The sequence below is a fragment of the Camellia sinensis genome, chromosome 3, assembly GCF_055761805.1.
Source record: "Camellia sinensis isolate YWXY chromosome 3, ASM5576180v1, whole genome shotgun sequence".
In the NCBI taxonomy this organism is placed as follows: Eukaryota; Viridiplantae; Streptophyta; class Magnoliopsida; order Ericales; family Theaceae; genus Camellia; species Camellia sinensis.
Genome location: NC_138963.1, coordinates 79,326,378 through 79,348,072, shown reverse-complemented (window position 1 = coordinate 79,348,072; position 21,695 = coordinate 79,326,378). Strand labels below are relative to the sequence as shown.

The following is a 21,695-nucleotide window of genomic DNA, read 5'->3' as shown; positions in this document are numbered from 1 at the left end:
TGAGCTCGGGCTGGGCCGGCAGCTTGTAGGCTTGGATTGGCAAAAGGGTTGGCTGTGGCGACTGTATTGATTTCTGCGGGTTTGGGAATAGTGCTACTACCAGCATTGGCACTCCCTGAAATCACCCTCCTTGTCGCTTCACTTGTTCTGGGAATGATCCCACTGTTGAATGCATTCTCGATCAAAACCCCCAGTTCATGCAAACTTTTGAAAGTGAATAGCGGAGCGACTATCAACTTTTGCAACATATCATGCTCGAGGTTTCGCACCATCATCTGCACTTGATCCCTTTCAGAAGGGCGACGATCTGTCATTTGTGCTATCTTTGCTCTCCACCTCGCAACGAATTCCACAAAAGGCTCTGTTGGGTTCTGGCGAGTTGCTTCAAGCTCTTGGATGGTCATTTCAACTTGGGTATTGTAGGAATACTGATCGACAAAGGCCTCAGCCAGTTCTTCCCAATTTTGCTTCACTGTATCCTCCAATTTGGCATACCAAGTGGCTGCTACACCCGACAAGGTTCTTCCATACAGAGAGAGTTTCTGTGGCTTAGTCAGACCCATCGGCTTCAGGATATCCAAGAAAAGCCGGATATGTACCATAGGATCTCTAGACCTGTCGAAACGGTCAATATGTGGCATTTTGAATCTGTCTGGGAGCCGTACGGCAACCTCAGTGTACCTATCCTCAATGTCGGGAATGGAGTTAAGGCCATGTACCTTTTTGAATTGCTTCTCAAGGTTTGGAATTTTCACTGCGGTCAGATCGAGCTCATTAACATCAAGGGGATAAAGCCTCTCATTAGGCTGCACTAGGGGTCTGAAAACTCGGGCTTGAGCCAACCCTTCTCGAAGATCTAGACCCTGCAAATCTTCAGCTGGCGGAAGTGGGTCAAAGTTCGGCTAGGGTCCCAAAGCTAGATGTAAGGCAGATGCCCCAGATGGGCGCTGCGTTTCAATACTGGTCTCGGCCTGCATGGCAGTTCCTTGATTTAACGCTGCTATCACGGCCACAAATTCTTCCGAACCCTGTGCCATCATGGTCTGTTGAGTTCGAACAAAGGTGATGTGACTGGCGACTGACGGATCAGATGAACCGGTGAGCCCCGACTGGCCTTTCTTTTCCTTGCCTCAGCGAAAGAACACTGGTTGCCCTTAAATTGAATTTCTGACCTAACAAAGTCTATCAGCACTAGTCCAATGTACCCGGGGGATATCGGAGCCTTCTGAAGCTATGGTTCCCAGACTACCTAACAAAAGAGAAAACAGACAGCATCTCAGCCCAATTTCACCAAAACAGATATGAGCATACTAGGATGACTGTGCCTCCTACTGAATTCTGCCCCAAAATTCTGCCTGTAAACTGATACTCTCAGGTAAAACTGATTCCCCAAATACTGATCCTGATGCCCACAGGCCTGATACTCAAACTTGCAAACTGATACATGCATTCCCTGTAGAGACGCACTCTAAAAGCACATAGCAAGCAAAGAGAGCCAAAACACCCCTATGTTGGGGGTAGGGTTTCCCTGTCCTATTTTGTCAGGAGCTAGGGTTTCATTACGCACGTAGCGGTTTCAAACAACCTATCATCGGGTAAGCAACCTGTCCTAGTTTGGAATGGTCACTATGGATTCCGAATATGCACTAGGTCGAATGGTCAAAAGGGTGCCCCGGTAAAAATCGGGGTTTGTGTTCCCATACTGGCAGAGCCCGCAACCGGTCAGCCTTATGGCATGCTTTGACAAAGCAAGCCTCTGGCAAACCGTTCAGGAATAGCAGATGGCAAACACGGTGTCCTAGGCACACCAATGCACATGTAATGCAAAGAAACACATAAGTATAGTCAAAACAAGATATCATGAGTTCGAGTCAAGTTCTCTAATTCCCAACAGAGTCGCCAGAAACTGTAGATGTCCCCGAACGTCCCGGGAGGAAATCCCCTCTGTTTTTTTCGTATGGGCTCAATACAGTTCAGGACTCAATGTCACAGTCCTGTATCTAATCTCGCAGAGTGCAATGCAAGACCGATGAAATCATCAAAGAGTCCAAATCCGACAAATCGTTTTTGAAAACAGATTTTTTGAAAGAAGTGCCAAACATGGACTGCTTTGCCAGATACAGAGTTGCCACCTAAATATTTTATTTTGGGAAATTTAGGAAACCCTGACTCATTACCTAAGGCCACGTGTCCATCATCACCAAACTTACCTCGGCTCGGGAACTTGGGTACGATTGGGGAAGGTCACTTCGTGAGCACCCCCGCTCGCCCGATCAAAGATCGGCCTCTACTAACCATGATATCTAGTTTTGAAAACATTATGCGTTCTTAATCCGGTTATTAGCTTAGATTACTATGTGATGCGCACAACATACAAGTATAGACTGGGTCGCCTAAATTGGAACAAAGCATCTCATGTTTGTTTTGAAAATGGTTTGATGGTGATACCCGCAAGTAGGCTAAGACGTGGATTTGCCACCCTCGGATGGGCTTAGAAAACATGATTTTGCCACTATCTAGTGGGCTTAAAACTCACAATTAATGAATTGTTCCAATTCAAATAACCCAACCTTCACCCACAGGCATTCAGGCAGTTATATCATATAAGCACATAGCCTCATGGTAAGCATGTTATCATGGCAGTCACTCACACATATACAAGGATGCTAAAGCATAAACGCTAACCGAGTACTCCAAGCTAAAACAAAAGCTTTGTTAGAAATCCATGCATGATTCTAACTATACAGAAATGCCTAATGCAACACATGCAAAAATGCAACTACAATAGGCTCGGCTATTCTAAACATGGCATATGAAATGCGACGGATAACATGTATTCAACTCGGAATTGAAATACAAATGCAGTTAGTATGATGCGCCGAGCCCAGTGCATGCAAGGCAGATGAATGGATGCAAACATGCTATCATACTGTATGCTAATTGAAACATGCCCTAATCTAACCATCATAAGCAGGTAAATAAAAGGGAGAAAGACGTGGGGTTGGAAGACATACATCACACGCACGCACACTTATTACAGTTGTGCCCTCGCTCGGAGGGTCCGAATAAATAATACAGTCCGAATGAATAGTACAGCTAATTATTACACATCCACTAACTAACTAACAAATTAGCTAAGTAAGTTATAAATTGGCATGCAAATTGACTGCCCCGGTTCTATTTTGGATGACAATGAATCCATGCATGCTCGATGCGCTTTGTTGGTAAATTCCATCGCGATGCCTTGTCCCGCCATTGTTTGCAGCTGATTTCAGAAACTTACATAAAGCTCCAGGAGGCTGAAACTCCACCTGGGGAAGGCTGCCGACCAGCTCTTGGCTTGCGAAACACCTGCCGATCACCCCTCATGGTGAAAACCAAAAAAGGTGGTCGGCCTACCAGAAAAACTGGTCGGCCGACCACTTTCTGCCCCTGGACTCTGGTTTTTCTGCAACAAAGGCAAGAAAGAGAGAAAGCAATGTATTTTCAACATATGTGTGCACGACCACTCCCCCCCGTCCTTGCACAAGCTCTAAGGGAGTGTGGCCCTCGATTCTCGAGCCACCAATCACGCATCTCGATGCATGATGGCCGAGAGACCGAATTGCACGTTTTAATATGACATGAATGCAGGTATGAACATATGAAGCCAACAATTCTATCATAGATAATCAAGAACGTTGGGGACCGGGAATCGAGGCACGTTTCGTCACTTGGAGTACGAAACGCCCCTCGTTTCCCATGCTTGGACTAAACCCTATTCCAAGCACCATGCAAATGGAATGGCATGCACAATGCGACTAACATGCAACCTAGCATACGCAATGCTCTGTACTAAAATGGCATACACAATGCGTGATGTAACATAGCATACACAATGCTCTAAAATGCAACCTAGCATACGCAATGCTATGGATTGAAATGGCATACACAATGCACGATGGACTTACACCAATATGAGTGGACCTCAGCCACACTCACATCAGTGGCCATTAGATGGAAAAGAGACAACTGAAATGCGTGCGCACGTGCACGTATACCGAGGACCGAACCTAAGACATAAAATGCCACTCTACCAAAGCATGGCAAGGGATGAAAGATGGCGTACAAGCATGTAATTTCCAGCACTGAAACATGATGCTAAATGATCCCTAAACATGGAAATATAGCACCTGGTGCATGACATAAGCGCCGAAACTCAAAGTTAGGCACATGTATTGAATTGTAATTATGCAAAGCAAGCATTATTTGGCCATGAAGTATAAAGACAGAGCCAAGGCAGTCCCAAAACATGCATATTTCTAGTTTAGAGCATGGCCAAAAAGTGCTAACATGATGGACTAAAATAGCATGCAAATTCGGCTAGCAAGCATTGTTTACATGGCATGCATATGAAGCGTATGAGAACTCATCAAACCGGCCAAAAACAGTGAATAAAATATGTCAAAATATGTCTAAATAACCACTGAAATGCAACCAATGCATGCAAAAATGATGAGTTCTTTTAGAGGGCCATACAAGGGGTTATTAAGCACATAAAACAAGAACACTTAGCATGGTAAAAAAAACTCTGGAAATGGATTATGACAGCCCTAAAACCCATCAAATAGGCCCTGAAATCAGTCTCGGAAACATGCAAAGAAAGGCCCCTTTGAAAGGCCTTGAATGGGGTTGCTCTATACATGCATCCTAGACATAAAATATGGCAAAATGGGCTCTTGAAAGAGCCTAGGCAGACCTTAAAACCCTCAGAATGAGGCCTGAAACATGACTTTAATGCATGAAAAATAGGGTCCCTTTGGAAGGCCAACAATGCTAGTAAAGAGGCCAATGCAAGTGCTCAAAGACACATCAAGGCCACTGAAAAATAGGGTCCCTTTGGAAGACCCTCTCACCCCTTTATGATTTTGGATCTCAAAGACACATCAAGGCCACTGAAAATCCACTGGATTTCAGTGGCTAAAAGGCCAAATCAAGGTCAATGCAAGTGCTCACATGCATGGCTCAAAATATGAGGAAATAAGACATAAAAGGGGGTAGATGACCCCAAACAGAGAAAGTATCTTAAACAAACATGTTTATAAGCTCAAAATGAAACTTTTTCTAGTTTATGACAAATCTCGAAAATGCTCTCAAGTAGGACTAAGATATGATGCAAAATAGGCCTACAAAGAGGGATAAAGCATGCAAGGATGTAGGAGACCTCAAACAGAAAAGTGTCCTTAATCAATATTCAAGAGGATCTCAAAATATAACACTTTCTAGTTTATGACAAATTCCAGAAATACTTGCAAGCAAGACTAATAAATGGAGCAAAAAAATGCAAGTTTAAGGGAAATAGGCACTTACCCTTGAAGAGCAGCAAAGATGGAGCTTTTGGACCAAGTTGGTGAACCTTCAACCCTTGAAAATCAATCCCAAAGGGGTAGAATGGATGATGGAGGTGTGGTGCTAGGGGTTGTAGTGCAAAAAGGCCAGGAAAACTAAGGTTTTGGAGCTTGGAATAGTGACTATGGAGGATGGAGGATATATGCCTTCACCAAAATTGCTCAACCCTCAGATATGAAGCCAAGCCTCTCCTTTATAGAGGAGAGGCTTCAAAATATCCCAAAGGGACCTCAAGTATCCTCCATACACGTGTATGGAGGATGCACCAAATGGCCTCCAGCTGGCACAGCTGGATTACACTCAGAGAGAGCAAAAGCAAGAAGTAGGCCGGCCAGTTCAAGTGGCCGGCCGGCCACTCCCCCTAGTCGGCTGTCCAGGGGTCAAAACGGTCAACAACAATTTCTAGCCGGCTTACCCAAAAAGGTGGCCTCCCAGATGAGCACAACACAGCTGTGTAATGAAAAACCAGAAAATGTGAATCAGGAGAGAAGTAGATGATAAAAGCCCCTTGTGCCATTGTAACCATCCCATATCATAGTCAGCACAGTTTGAGTTAGGTTGAAATCCATATAGTTAGGATTAATGGGAACTTGAGGGTTGTCTCAGCACAATTTGAGTTAAGTTCATATAATTAGGATTAATGGGAACCTGAGGGTTGTCTTGAGTGTTTGGTGTGTGTTTTCCTCACACAATTCCTCGTTTGGCAACTTGAAGTTTTAGTCAGAAAGTTACTGTAAGTTCACTCTCTTTACTTTTTTGTACATCTTTTCGTAAAAAACTAAAAAGTTACTAAAACAATCTGTTTCCAAATGAGGAGAAACTTGAATTCTTTAGTGTTGGTGTGGATGGCTTGCCTTTGACGGAATTGGAAAAAGAATTAGTCAAAGTGCGCATAAGCTGGACAGGATACCCTGACTGCTGAACCAAAAAAACAAAAAAAGAAGAAAAGATTAATGGGGTGTAGTTAGGGTAGCCTCAATTCAAATAATTTGATATATAAAATTTTAGATGTTAGACAATATAATTTTTGAAAACTGTTTGGAACCCCCTTTGGGGATGACCCCCACACCCCCCAAAAGTGATCTTGGCCCTCTATGTATATGTGGAGCCCTCTCATGTATGTGTGGAGTTCACATCATAAATGGTTCAGATTTGTGGAAGTCTTATGGGGATGTAGATCTCAATCATTACTCATAATTTTTAAAAGTCAGACTTTTCTCAAATTTAAATTTGAACTTGATAGTCATGTTCAAACTCATAGAACCTACAATGGATCATGTTTTGATTATCTGAATTAGCAAATTGCGGTTTGAGCAGTTTTGGATAGATTAGCGGATTGAAGAATATTCTAACCAATTATCAAGCATTTGCATAATATATAATACTAATTTACGTGATATTTTTTTATATATATAATACAAAATAATTTTATATAATATTTTTCATATATATAACTACTAATTTGCAATAAATTTCACATATTAAATTTTTTTAACACTCATTTTTACTTTGATATTTTATTATAAGTTAAAAAATATATATGTATAAACTATAACAGAGTGGAGCGATTTCTAATGCGGTTTATAAATTTTAAAGTTTAAACTGCAGTTAGCAAATAGAGCGATACAAATTGACGCAGATTTGTGCGATTTTAGCGGATTGAGCGATATTTTGCACAACCATGTATATACATATACAAGCATGTCACACCTTCCTCCATAGTTGGCAACACAACTCATTCCTTCTCTTCTCTCACTTTTATTACTTTACATGGCTCTCTTAAACATGCTCTCAGTTGTTCTCATCGTCATGTTAATCTTTGGTCACTGCAGGAATTTTAACTTTTAGTGGCGTTTAAAAAACGCCGCTGTAAGTGTCTAAAACGCCGCCAATTCTTTTTGCGACGCTTAGCTCCGAACGCCGAGGACGCGGCCGTCGCTATAACTTTATGACGTTTTAAAAACGTCGTGATATTAATATAGGCGGCGTTTTTAAAAACGCCGTGAAATGTCCCATTAAACTCATGCTGACGTCAATTGGCAACATTTAGCGACGTTTTGGAAAAACGCCGTTATATCTGCTTGCATAAATTTGACCGTTAGTATGTAAGGTTTAAGAGGCGTTTGTAAAAACGCCGTCATATCCTCTTTTTTTTTTTTTTTTTTTTTTGAAATTAGGCTAATTTTATTTGATTGAACTAAAAAAATATAGATCATTCCAAATATAAATAACACCCAGCTCATTAACCCAAATTGTTTAATTCCATTTTATCCACATAATAGATAACACCCAGCTCACTAAAAAAATATAGATCATTCCATTTTTCCAAAAAATATAGCTCATTAACAGTTATTACAAGACAATTGAAGATCATTGTGCTGACATCCCAAAGGCCAAACATCTTGCCATTCGAATCAACACTGTTAGAACTGGAAGTGATCACAAAATTGTATATGACTAATGATTGGTAAATGAAAACAAAGCCAAGGTCACCACAACTCTCCATTTGAAGAAGGTATTTCTTATTCCCTCCTTGTACAACTGGGGGTACTTTTTGGAAAGGGAAGCACTGACATCCTGCCAAAGAACATATGTGATCATTCAGTCACATTTAGATTGGTTGCAAAAATAAATGACAAAAAAACGAAATGTGAAATAAAAATTGTGAAACACCCATAACCAACTTTATCCAAAAACAGGTTGACTTTGATATAAACTATATACTTAACATTGTGAAATGTGAAACACCCATAACCAACTTTATCAACCTAATATTGTAAGCAGCAATGGTGCATATATAGCATGCCATGTACCTATAAAAATTCTAGTAGAAAACTATGGTGTTTATAAACTTTTCATTGCTTTTGTTTATAAAAACACAAATAATGAAATAAAAATTTTGAAAAATGACACTAGACTATGTTAAGATGGATGGATTAGGTTTTTTTAAATCAGTATTGCCTAGTGATATTTTCTTGAGTGTGGGACCAACCAATGTAAGTAATACATTTCAAAGCATTGAACTGATTATGGGAAGAAATGAATGAACCCCTGTTTTTGGCCCACCGGACAGCATATGACAAGCGAAAGCACGGTCAAATACAGATCTGAGAAAGAAAAAGGAATAGGAAGATCATGTTTTCTTCACAATATAATTGCACCGCATCTACTATTTATTGTTACTCTTTTCTTTTATGCAGAATTGTTAAAATTTGCAAAATTGACCATTATTTTATTAGTATAGTATCATATATTTGTTTATTATCTTATATGAAACATTCAAAATCTAAAGTCAAATAATTATATATATACACACCCACATATAAAACAACATGAATGTTCACAATATATTGGTTCAGGAAGACAATTTTAGATGGTTACGTAACAGGTTTCCGATACAGAAGACGGTACAGATAAATTCTGAACTGGAAATCTTATTTATTAAAATAAAAGCTAAACTTACTTACTTGACATGTTGAACTTTACCTCATCATCTTCACTTCTCAACCTCCCCGTCAATCGGGGCATAGAGATGTTGGACTCTAGGGAGCTTTCGAATTGCCTTCTTTGGTTTGTATGGGATTCTATTGGTGTTTGTAAATAATATAGATTCTCATCAGCCCCAACCAATTGGGGCTTTTCTTTGAGCACCAACAAGGCAATAATCCAATCTTAAAGATGATATAGAAAGAAGAAAGCAAATGAAATTAAAAACTCACAGTGCATCCACTGCTTATCAAAGCCTTGACAAAAACATCATTTGACAGTACATCCAATTTCTTCTGTTCTTCACCCTGAAAAATGAAACAGATGTGATCTATCGTAGTCTTTAAGTAACACATACCTTTCCTAACTCAACTCCCCACTGGTCAAAGGAGTTGATACCCCAAATGAAGCCTTCAACAGCAATTCTGTGTTCATAGAATGCCAGCAACTGAGGAAGACAGATCAAGATTTGTGGGATTAGATCACATAGGCAGATACGTTGACCACTTAGAGTTAGCAAGAAGACACCAGATATGCACCAAGACTAGATCCAACATCTGCATGTGTTGGATACCCAGTCATAGAGATTCTAGATATGCACTTACGATATAATCTCAATAGACCTCTTGGAACTTCAAACAGCTAAATGTGCTAAAGACAATAATATAAGACTAATTTGAAATTCTTGAAAACCTCTTATTAAAAGGTCAAGTGTCATGCTATACACACTACTCTACAGAAAAAGAAAAATAACATTATTGAACCACTCATTAGCAGCCTCAAATAAGAAATATTTTTACACTTCAAGAAGCATCAGACGTAACTAGTTCATGCATGAATTTACTATTTATATGGTCATTATCTGTAAGAACATTTACTTATTGGCAACTGGAGTACTATATATAAATCAGAGCATGAAAATTACCTGGTGAATTAATTGGTAAAAGCTATGCTGACCATTTGTTCCTGGTTCACCGAAATCGATTTCACCAGCCTCATAGGGAAGAGCCACACCATGAATTGATAAGATGCTGGGAGACATTCTCACTTTGCCTCATAGGGCAAATGAAACAGATGTGAAGGCTTCATCCTGCAAGATTGTGAAGTCGCCGTGAGCTTCAGGGTGCTTCGACTGCTCATTAAGAACATGTCTAGTAATCGTCATTAGGTCTGTCCTCTGTGCTTCGCCTGTGTGATCCATTAATCATGCTTCATTACTGCATCTACGAACAGGTTCCAAAGAAAGGAAAGATCTATTCAACAAATGAAGGAAATGCCCAGTATTGGGATGAACCAACCACAAAGTAAATGTAGCTAAATTTGGCAATTGTCATCTTTCTATTACCTTTAAAAGGCTAATAAATTTTCTTATATTCATTTAATTTCAGGTATGTTGAAAATAGCAAGTTCCCTAAGGATGGTTCATCACCAAAGTCCCTAAGATACATTGGAAGGTATACAGTTTTTTGGCATTACAAGTTTTATCGCCATGTCAGCATGTCAATCTGTGCCTATGTATCAAGGGTTGAGAGATCTGTGCGTATGTATTAAGGCTCTGATTCAACATAAGGTTTTCACTAAAAGGGCGCGTGTAGTTTACCACATTCGGAGGCGTTTCCATTATAAAACGGTGTCGTTTTTCTTAATAGAATATGCGGCGTTTATAAAACGCCGTTAAATACTAATAACAGTGACGTTTACAGAAACGTCGTTAACAAAACGCCATCAAATCCCCATTTTCCTGTAGTGACTGTACTGTTATTACTTGCAGATGTGTTATTTGTGGTCCTACAAGTTGCACCAACTTGCAAAATCAAAGTTAAAAGTGTCCACGATAATGCTTGCACTGAGTCTTTCTTGCAAGAGGCTGTTATCATAGATAAAGAGTAAGCCCCAAACCAACTCATTCACAAATCATTACAGTATTCTATTCAAACTCTAACAAATCTTACTTGCAGCATTAAACCTATGATATTGACATTGTGGGAGCAATTCGAGCCGAACAAGGGAACTGCAATTTCCAACATGCCAAGTCAATTTCCAATTGTGATTGGAATAAGATTAAAAGCAACAAACTATAATGCATAAAATTATACATGTTCATGTTATATAAGGACAAACAACAATGCATACAATTATACTCAAAATAAAGAATGAGAGCAAGGAGCTTTTACATCAAACTGAAATTTCAAAATAGTTAAATTTGCATTAAATTTGCAGTATAAGGCTTGACATCATTGTTCTTTTTCCATTAAATAAAAATGCTCTCAAATATGCCCTGCCTTAAGATGCACCTCAGTTCAACTGAGTAATGCATATGATAAAGATGCTCTCAAAGTTTGAAAACAGCATAGCACAAGCTGAATACATCTCAGATCAACCAACCACAGTACAAAAAACCTAACTCCATGTTTTGTGTATCAGCATTTTTCTAGCTAATTAAAATAGTAGAAGATTGCCAATACAAATGCAATTAAAATGAGTGAAAACACACAGCATGCCTTATAGTAAAATGTAATTAAAATGGTACTGTCTCCCAAGGAATTCTTTGGATATCTTTACCTCTCCTAGCTTGAGCAGCAGAAGTATCTGTCGTTTTATTATTCTAAATAGGTACCAAACAGTTAGTATTTCATATATCCTGAGCTTGATGGGAAAAAACATCTAAAACTTACTTGAAAAAAAGAGAGAAAAAACATGCCAATAGGAGAGAAATAAACAAGGAAAAGTGGTAAGACTTGCAGTTAGATAGCATATCATGACAACAAACTATGGTTCAAACTTTATAAAGTTTATATCACAAACCAAGTAGTCATATTCATCCACATCAGAGTCTAAGCCACCCATCTCTCTTCCACGAAACTCTTCGTCCATATCATCATCCATATCTTCCATTTCATATTTATCTGCCATGTATTCAGCATCATCCACTTGGTGATGAGACATGGTCTTCACAAGTGAACGTCAACCTAAAATGACTCAAAAACAAGTAACTCAAGAATTAGTAAAACATACACGATAGAACTTCAACCCAACATCCCAACTATCGAAACAAAAATTTAATAACTAAGTTAACACACAATTAATCATCAATGTCCCTCTTTCGTACATTGTCAAGTCAGTTTTAATTCCACAGCCACTCAGTACTGGCCTATGCATGATGATGGGGAATGATGCATAATTGTCAATAAACAATAAGATGTACAGTTTAATAAAACTAACAATTCAAGTCCAAGCACTTTGATGCCACATTGCATTGGGCCACCATACAATCACAACCAAAATGACCTTAATAATTCAGAAACTCTAGTCCAAAGAAGTTCGATAGCACAAAGGCATTGGGTTTCATACTTAAGTCTTTTACAATTCTTAAAGCCAATTTTTATAACTTTAGTATGTCCAAAAAAGCTGAAAATTGTTCCCATTCTCAAACAAAATCAATGTCAACACACAGATTAAAAATAATAATAAAGCAGAAATTTATCAAAAAAACTTAAATTTTTACACACAAATCACAGGAATAGTATAAATTAAAAAACAATCGCAAACCCTACAAACAAAATGATAAGGAAATAAATTAATTTCCACGTAATAATTGAAAACCCATAAAAACTGATGAAGATCGATATTCCGCTGATAAAGGTCCAGAGGTCCAGCTTTTGCAAGATCAAACCAAAAAAAAACCATAGAATTACCTTTGAAATTGGGCGAATCAAATCTGAGAGCGAGGAATCCAGGATGGTTGATAATCACTTCCAAAAAACAAAAAGTTACAAGTCCATGCCAATGTAGGCCTTGAATACTAACCTTTGAGAAGAGGCTTTAATTTGGACTCCAACCAGTCAATGTTTTTCTCTAAGTAATCCATACAATACACAAGACCTAGTTGAACATGGTAGAAAAGAATTAGCTGTAAGGACATCTAGCTGGAAATTCTTTGCTCGAATTTAAGTCACTAGTATTTTCAAACATCAGAGATTTCTCAGAGAATAAAAGGCAACACATATGATCAAGTTTATAACCTTTCGCAATTTATTACTATATCTCAAACTGTTGCACAAATCAGTCAATCATACTTCTTTTTCTCTTTCTTTAGAAGTAATGAAAGCACTTTTAAAACAAAATAACAATCAGTAGGCCAAAAAAACTATTTTCAGCATACTGCACCTAGATTATGCAGATAGTGAACTTAAAGTGCATCATTTAAGGATACAACAAGAAATGAGGACAGAAGAGAATGGATAGACATGGGAATAGCCTCAAGCTGCATTGGCATGAAATAATTAAGAATTCATCAGATAACTAGTAAGAAGGGACTAATTATCTTATTAAAAAAAAAGAGGAAAAGAAATAAAGACGTTAGGCAAAATTGCTTTACAGGGACAATGTAAAGGGAAGTATTCAACCAGGGGTAAACGATTTATAATTTCTGGAAAATAAGTGGGCTCAGACAACAATTTTTTGGAAAAAATAGAGCCATACACACCAGACTATCAAGCTTTATTGGTGAAGTTATACCTCAAATGAATAGAAACGATTTTGCTTAAGACAAAACCCATAGTCGAAAAAGGACTACTATTACTCTGCTCAACTCCCTTTTCAAAATAAGATACTAAGGAGACTGCACATTGATTAATAGTGAAAATCCAATAGCAATTCAGATCCTCAGCTTAGATCCTTTCAACTCTAAAGATGATACAGGTAATGATGGAGTGAAAAGATAACGAAAGGAGAAGGAAGTGTTGTCAAACAGTTGAGTTAGGCCATTGCCGAGCCACCTAATGTTGGATCTTCAGATTTGGAAGTTTCAAACTCACTCACCAATCCCGGTAATTCATATATATACTTGTTAAAACTTAAAAATTTTATGTTAAGCCATAACAAATGTCCAAGTTGATTTGTTTTTCTTCACTACAAATGTCCAATGCAATAAGTGGGGTATGAATCCAACCAACAACCTTAAAAAAATAATTTAGTTTTCTTTATCCATGCTATCTCTAATTTCTAGTATTAAAAAATTAAAAATTTAAAAAATAAATTAAAAAAATACGAGGACTAAACATGATGGTACTAGGATTCTAGGATAGGGGAAGAAGCTTGAACTTGACTATGAAAAAATAAAAACAAGATTCAGATCATTAGAAGAGAAGCCACAAAAAATTTGAAGTAATTTGAGAGGAAACTGAGAGAGAGAGAGAGAGAGAGAGAGAGAGAGAGAGAGAGACGGTGGAGCTCACCTTAGTGAAATCAAAATCACCGGTGCAGATGGTGGTGGGGATGGAGCTTCGAAATCAAAATCGCTCTAAAATCACTGAATCTCTGAATCACTGCATCTCTGAATCTCTGCAAATGAGGATCAAGTAAGAATGCCTTAAAACATTGATTTCATAAATCTAAAGAGAGATAGAGATCTAGAGAGAGAGACAGAGAAAGAGAGAGAGAGAGAGAGAGACGGTGGAGCTCACTACCTCGCTGGTGCAGATGGTGGTGGCGATGGAGCTTTGAAATCGCTCTGAATCTCGAAATCGATCTGAATCTTCGAAATCACTCTGAATCTTCGAAATCGTCGGTGCAGATGGAGCTTCGATGGAGAAATGTGTGCGTGTAAGGGTTGAGAGAGAGAGAGAGAAATCACAGAGATCTTAGTAAAATAACCAAACTACCCCGATCTTCATAGCTGAGCTTCAAGTTAAGACTCAATGTTATGTATACTTACAGGATTGAGAGTGTTGTGTTCTTTGAAGCTCTCTTCAAGAACAGCCGATTGATCTTTCGAGAGATGAAGCCTCTTCCTAGAGTTATCAATAATCGCTGAGAGACAGAGAAAGAGATGTGTGCGTATATAATGGTTGAGAGAGAGAAAGGGCTCAGATTCAAAATAAGGGTTTCACAAAGAAGGATCAGCACGTGATCCTACCGCATTTGGAGGCGGTTTTCAACGCCTTCAATTATAATACGGTGTCGTTTTGGTTAAACAATATGCGACGTTTATAAAAACGCCGTTAAAAATTAAGAAAAGTGACGTTTAAAAAAAAGGTCGTTAAAAGAACGCCATTAAAACCTATTTTTCCTGTAGTGGGTGCACCATCTTTAGAAGCAAGGAAGCTTTTGGGTGTGGAGAAAAAGGTGCCTTTGCAGCTGGCGGACACTTTGGTCCTAACTGCCCTTCCCAAGGGAATTGTTCCACCTTCTTCCCCAAGTGGCAAAGGTCATGCAATGGTCATTCACCAAAGGCTCTTCTCTCCCTCCCTTGCACAGGCAGACCGGGTTTTGGAGTCAAAACCTAGCCCTGAAGCTGACCATTCCCACTTTCTTGGAAAAACTTGAAACACATGTTTTATATTTTAGTTAGATCTATGTCTAATGTGTTAGGAACTTGACCAATATATATATATATATATATACAAATTCATAATAAAACAGAAGATCAATTCTTATGAACTTGTATATATATATATATAAGAATTGATCTCATACTATAAGTTGGGCCCATGAAGATTAAAACATAAGTAGTTTATACTATTCCTTGATTTAAAGCAAGGGCATTATATGGATGATGGTTGTGTTGATTAATTAAGCAATTATAGTTCTCACTCATGTCTGACAGTTGTTATGCTATTAAAACTTTTGAGATTAATCAATGCTAGCATAAAATTTAGTGATGTACTATTGATAGTCATTCATGCTTTTTGAAATGAAAAAAAAAAAAAAAAAAAAAAAATCAAACCTTGAATGGTGTATATAATTGGATTAGATCATCTGTCATACTTAATAATTCAATGATTTCAATATTTAAAGTTGATATAAGGTCTTTGAAATGTGTAACATTTTGTTTTAATTTTAAACTTTGACTATTAAATTTTATTTTTATAGACATGTCTTACTGTGATCAAATGTCTTGTTAGCAAGGAACACAATTATTTTCTTTAAAACACAAGACGAAAAATAGAAGAAAGTAATTACATGATTCAATGTAATTGGAATCACACATTAAATAGGATTCAAGTCATAACTACTAAATAGTTTTTAGAGTCCAAAATGCAGCTGTACATATTGCATGGTTCCACTTCTACCAAATTTACAATATTTTTGTCGAATATTGTTTTCTTCATACTTTGTGGCTGCAACAATACTACATATTCATAAGAAGTATCTAGAAAAACATTTACAAAGTGGAATGTGTACAATAGATTCATTTTAGGTGGAACTCACACTGTACTCAATTTGAATTTGAATCTACACTACACATTATATTATTTAATAAATACTTTTCTAAATTCTTTTTCAGATCCTTAGGTGCTGTTTGGTAACACTTACGTTTTCAGTTTATATTTACAAAAATTTTAAAAAATCAAATAAAAACTTGTTTGGTAAATTTTTGATTTATAAATCTGTGGTCTTAGTTTATAAATTTGGCCAAAAAATATAAACTCAAAAAATGTGTTTCTGTTTTGAGTTTTGAGTTTTTTTTTTTTTTTACCACCCAACACTAGCCATCACCTGCCACCATTTTCTACCACCGTATTCCGCCACCACGACCACGACCACCACCCACCCGCCATCCCCACCCACCACCACCACCCACCACCCACTTGCCACCCACCCGCCACCACCACCAACCACCCACTACCACCACCACCTACCTGCCACCCACTCGTCACCACCACCCCCCACCACCTACCTGCCACTCACTCGTCACCACCACCCCCCCTACCACCACCACCACCACCACCACCACCACCACCATCACCCACCACCATCCACCCGTCACCACCACCACCACCACCCACCCGCCACCCGCCGCCACCACCACCACCACCACGCACTCGCCACCACCCATTACCCGCCACCGTCACCCACCTACCCACCACCACCACCGCCACCGCCTGCCACCTACCTGCCACCACCACCCACCTGTCACCACCCACCTGCCACCACCATCCACCCACCCACCCGTCACTGCTTTCCACCATCGTCTTCCGCCGCCACCACCACCCTTCACTTGCCACCATTTTCCACCATCGTCTTCCGCCACCACCACCCACCCACCCGCCACTTGCCACCACTTTCCACCACCGTCTTCTGCCACCATCACCCACCACCTGCTACCATTTTCCACCACCGCCTTCTGCCACCACCACCCGCCATCATTTTCTACCACCGTCGTCCGCCGTCACCACTTGCCACCACCTACCACCACTTGTCATTTCTCACTCTTTTTTATATTTTTAAATTTTTTTAAACATTTTGTCTAAACCAAATGCGTTTGTAGTTTATGTTTTTCTAAAAATAACAAAAAGCAGTTTATAAAATTTTTATAAATATAAACTGAATACGTAAATGTTACCAAACATTTTATTGTAATTATATTTGAATCTTAAATGTATGCATAGATTTGTAGAGGAAAAGAACAAAAAAACAGAAAAGTGAAAATAATTTCTATTACATTCATATTATGCTTCCTATTTCAAACACAACATGTCGGTAAATTGAGTGAATGGTCGATCTAACCATAATATTCACAAGATCAAAAAACATAAATATTGACAATGTTTTTGGAATTTTGTCATTTGACACCCTGAAGATCTGTTATTTAATTTCCATCTCGTTTGGGAACATACTATTTTAATAACTTCTTGACTTTTTATAAAAAGATATGCAGAAAAATTGAAAGAGTAATGTGACAACTTATAGTGACTTTTTAACTAAAAGTTAAAGTTCCCAAACCACATACATTTTGAATTTTCCCTTTAAAAAAACGTACACTTTGTATTGGCAAGCTCAAACAGCTAGTTGTATGAATCAAATTTATTCCACAAACTAACCATATATTGCTGAAAGATCAAGTGTAACAGCCATGTATAAAAAAGTAGATAAAATAACGTGATAATTTATAGTGACTTTTTGACTAAAAATGAAAGTTCCCAAACCACATACACTTTGAATTTTCCCTTAAAAAAAACATAACACTTTGCATTGGCAAGCTCAAACAACTAGTTGTATGAATCAAATTTGTTCCACAAACTGACCATATATTGCTAAAAGATCATGTGTAACAGCCATGTTTCATTGGCAACCAAAATCAAGTATAAAGAAGTTAATAAAAGCTTTGTTATTTGTCAAAAACCTCTGGTTTGAGTGTCACTTATGTTGACTTTAGAGTCGTGTCTTCAGCATCATTGTAAATCTCGTTTTTTTAGTAAAAAACTAACTGGTTACCTATGAGCTACTATGTTACCAGACTTGATGTCTACGTTCAAGTCTTATAACAGCATAACACAATTTTCTTTTCCATATTCCCCTCCAGCTAAATGTAAATAAATAAATAAAATAAAATAAAATAAAAAGTAAATTTTTTTTATCATACCATCATTCATTCAGCAATGATATCTACACAATTTCACAAAACAAATGACAAATTCCATACATAACAATCATCCTTGAAGTGATTCCTCCTCCAATATAAAAACTTTCATTTCCAAATTCAAATCCTAAATAGGTACATCACCAACACAAAGAGACAAGAGTCCTAATAAACTTGTTTTTTTTTTTACTTGACGTAGTAAGGAAGGTCAAGGACATAGAGCAAGAAATAGGCCCAAATGACCCCAGAAATGCCACCAAAGAAGAACCCACCAGTGAACTTGGCCCAACCATCAGCAGTCTGCAACTGGTCTGGCTCCTTCTTCCTTCCAGTCAAAGTCAATGCCGGTGCAGTCGATGGCTCTCCTTCTTTGAATGATGCAATCCCATACATTGTTAGGCAAATGCTTAGTATAACTACAAGCCCTCCTGCTGCTAGAGATCCGGCTGGGCCGGCAACCGGTGTATCTCTTAGCGGGCCTGTCTTGACGAAAGGCCCAACTAGGAGGTAGCCGTGCGCCAGGCCAACCTCAATTCCCCGGAGAAGTGGGCTCACGGCTGTCCGGTAGGCTGGGAGGTTGGAGAGGTACCAAGCGATCAATGGGCTTGATGTTACCGGAGTCTCGAGGCTCCCGATAAATGGGTCACCATTGATGGGCTGAATAACTTGGAAAGTAGGCTGCACAATAATAAAACATTTGTGCTAAGAATATAAAAGATTTGAGACAAATTATGAGTATCACGTGAAAATCTTGTATATATTTAGATTAGTATTCTTTTGTATGGAAAAGCAAAATCGAGTAATCGACTTGTATGAGTTAACACCCTTTAGATATGTCATTCATAGTTTTAATTTTATGTAAGAACTTCAAATTTTCTAAACTCCTAACACTACATATTTTTAATTTTTTCATTATTTAATAAAAGAGAATTTATAAATAGGGAAAATTGCACTCCAGTGCAAGTTTCCAAATATATATATATATATATTAATTAGTGAAAAATTGTATCAATTTTAATAATTAAAGTCATAAGTTTTTTCATTAATTTGTAAATATTAATATTTTGTAAAAATATCACTAATTTACAATTCCCCCTTATAAATACAATGAGAATGACATTACACCAAATATTCAATTATGTAAAAAAACATAACAATATATAATCATACTCATATAATAAACTTAACAATTACAATGTCATCATTTAAGATTTCAACAACTGAGATAATAATACTATCAACTGGATGTCTCTTAATTTCATAGATATTGGCCTTAATACTAGAATTGAAAAGGGAGGAGTTCTACTTTTGAGTGTTGATAGTTTTGATTGCATTTAACCAAGGTTGATCATCAAGTTTTCCTTCCTCCATGGAATGTAATTTTGTCCAAGGGAGCAACTATAAATTATGCCAATTAAGAATCAGGGAAAATGAAAATATGCAACAATTAACCCAATTAAAAGCACTCAAAAAGGAGAACAGTCTCTCTCTCCTGACCTTGTCTGTCTGGACAGCTTTGATGGTGAAGGAAGAGTTTCTCCTGCAGGGTAAGACTCTCAATGGAGCTGCAGAGATACCCTTAGGGATGATCAGTCCCCTTGTTGAAGAAGCAAAGCTGCTCCTCAGCTGACTGGCCATTGGGGAAGCTGTGGCTGCCATGGTTGCTTTTCCTACCAAAGACTTCTACTCTTCAGAACTAAAAATAATAGAGATACATAATAAGGAGTGGAGAGAGAGAATGCAATATTTTGTGACTAGGCAAAGGAATATCTTTTGCTCACAAGAACTTGTGGCTGTCAGGGGATGATGGGTTGAACATGTACAGTTTTCATTGGATGAGTGAGTGTTTTGGATCTTATCCCTTATCCACATTAGCTGAGGCTAGGAATAGGATGAGTCTCATGGTTAATTGGTATGTGATTAAGGATATTTTAGGCTCTTGATGAACAGAAGATCTCAAGGAGAGATGGCAATGGGCAGCTGATTGCCTATCAACTTATGAAATAAAAATAAATTAAATAAGATGTAAAAAGGTAAGGGTAATTATTCTAAGACTTCCTTAATTATTAACGAATATCACTTTACTTCTCATTTAAGACTGTAAATTGGCCCGCAGCCCGGGGTGGGCCCGATCCATTGAGGCCCGTTTGGGATCGGGCCCCAAGCCCAACTCGAGCCCCTAGGCCTGGGCCATTATTTTGAAGCCTGCCCCGTATTCTAGCCCATCGGCCCGCTTTAAGTCTCACTTAAGGCCCGGCCTGTGGCCTACCCCGCCCGAGGTCCAGTGCATTTTTTTAGTGAAAAATAATAAAATTTTGATAGAAGAAATTTAAAAAAAAAATAAAAAATGGTAAGGCCCCAAGCCCGAGGCCCGGCCTACCAACCCGTTCAAGCCCCGAATACTCCTAGGCCTATTTTTTGGCCCATGAGCCGGCCCGGTCCAGACCCGAATTTTGGCGGGAGCCCGCAAGGCCCGACGTGGGCCGAGCCAAGTCAGGTTGGGCCAGATTTATACCACTATCCTTATCTATACATTCGTACATGTTGACCCATCAATTATGAAAATAATACAAATACACCTTTTTTAAGAGATAGTGTAAATGGAGTATGTAGGGGTGAAAATGTCACATTTTTATATTTGAGAGAGTCAAAATATGTTAGTTCATAGATGATGAGAATAAATTGATATTCACTAATAGATTAGGTCTTAGTATAAATAATCCAAAAAGTTAATTATTGCAAAGTAATGAGTCATTTTTTTAATTTATGTATTTTTATTACAAAAATGTTAGAGATTGTGAATGAATTATCAAATCTATCTTCTTATTATCAATGTTTGATTTGACAAAAAAAAAAAAAACAAAAAACAAAAAACAAAAAAAAGTTACACATATGGTGTTGGGTGGTGCAACATGTGTACCACGAATTGGAGAGCGTGTTCTGCTTATAAGTTATAGCACGATGTTGTGGGATTCATGGGTCTTGTCATGGAATGATATTGTTGATTCGAACTATTTATATTATAAAGTTTGTTGAATAGAGTATTTATAAAAAAAAAAATTAGATTATAAATATCTATAATCTCAAAATAAGATCATATTTATTTTTTTAAAAAAATAAACAGTTAATATAATTTTGATAATTTATTTTAAAATAGTTAGGACTTAATCATAGTGTTATACATGTTCAAATAATTTGATTTTTTTTCATGGATAATATGTTTAACAAATCTTATTATATGAATAGTTTGGATTATTAAAATAAAATTCATTACACATGGGTCACACAGCACATAATCCTTGTCCAATGTACAATAGGGTGTGGTGAGGGGACGATCAAGATTCGAACTGATAGAGAAGCGACAACTTCTTTAGTTGTAATCTAACTTTGTTAACAAATTAACATCCTACAATTTTGACACTAAAAAAAAAGAAAGAAAGAAAGAAAGAAAGAAAGT

The 21,695-nt window shown here is 37.8% G+C and overlaps 1 protein-coding gene and 2 long non-coding RNA genes across 3 annotated transcripts; 1 reads left to right on the top strand and 2 right to left on the bottom strand.

Moving 5' to 3' along the window:
• Nucleotides 1–8,618: 8,618 nt before the first annotated feature.
• Nucleotides 8,619–14,730, bottom strand: LOC114273826 (uncharacterized). Its single transcript, XR_014364198.1, has 9 exons — nt 14,591–14,730; nt 14,343–14,455; nt 14,112–14,217; nt 12,682–12,756; nt 11,680–11,843; nt 10,827–10,885; nt 9,800–10,062; nt 9,274–9,322; nt 8,619–9,182 (listed from the first exon to the last, which is right to left on the bottom strand). It is a non-coding gene; the product is annotated as an uncharacterized LOC114273826 (long non-coding RNA).
• LOC145822629 (uncharacterized) lies at nt 10,015–10,692 on the top strand. Its single transcript, XR_014364199.1, has 2 exons — nt 10,015–10,178; nt 10,263–10,692. It is a non-coding gene; the product is annotated as an uncharacterized LOC145822629 (long non-coding RNA).
• A 3,480-nt stretch (nt 14,731–18,210) lies between the features above and the next one.
• PSAL (photosystem I subunit l) lies at nt 18,211–20,231 on the bottom strand. Its single transcript, XM_028197347.2, has 2 exons — nt 19,736–20,231; nt 18,211–18,916 (listed from the first exon to the last, which is right to left on the bottom strand). The coding sequence occupies exons 1-2, from the start codon at nt 19,895–19,897 to the stop codon at nt 18,425–18,427; spliced, it is 654 nt and encodes a 217-aa protein (XP_028053148.2). The 5' UTR covers nt 19,898–20,231; the 3' UTR covers nt 18,211–18,424.
• Between the last annotated feature and the right edge of the window lie 1,464 nt (nt 20,232–21,695).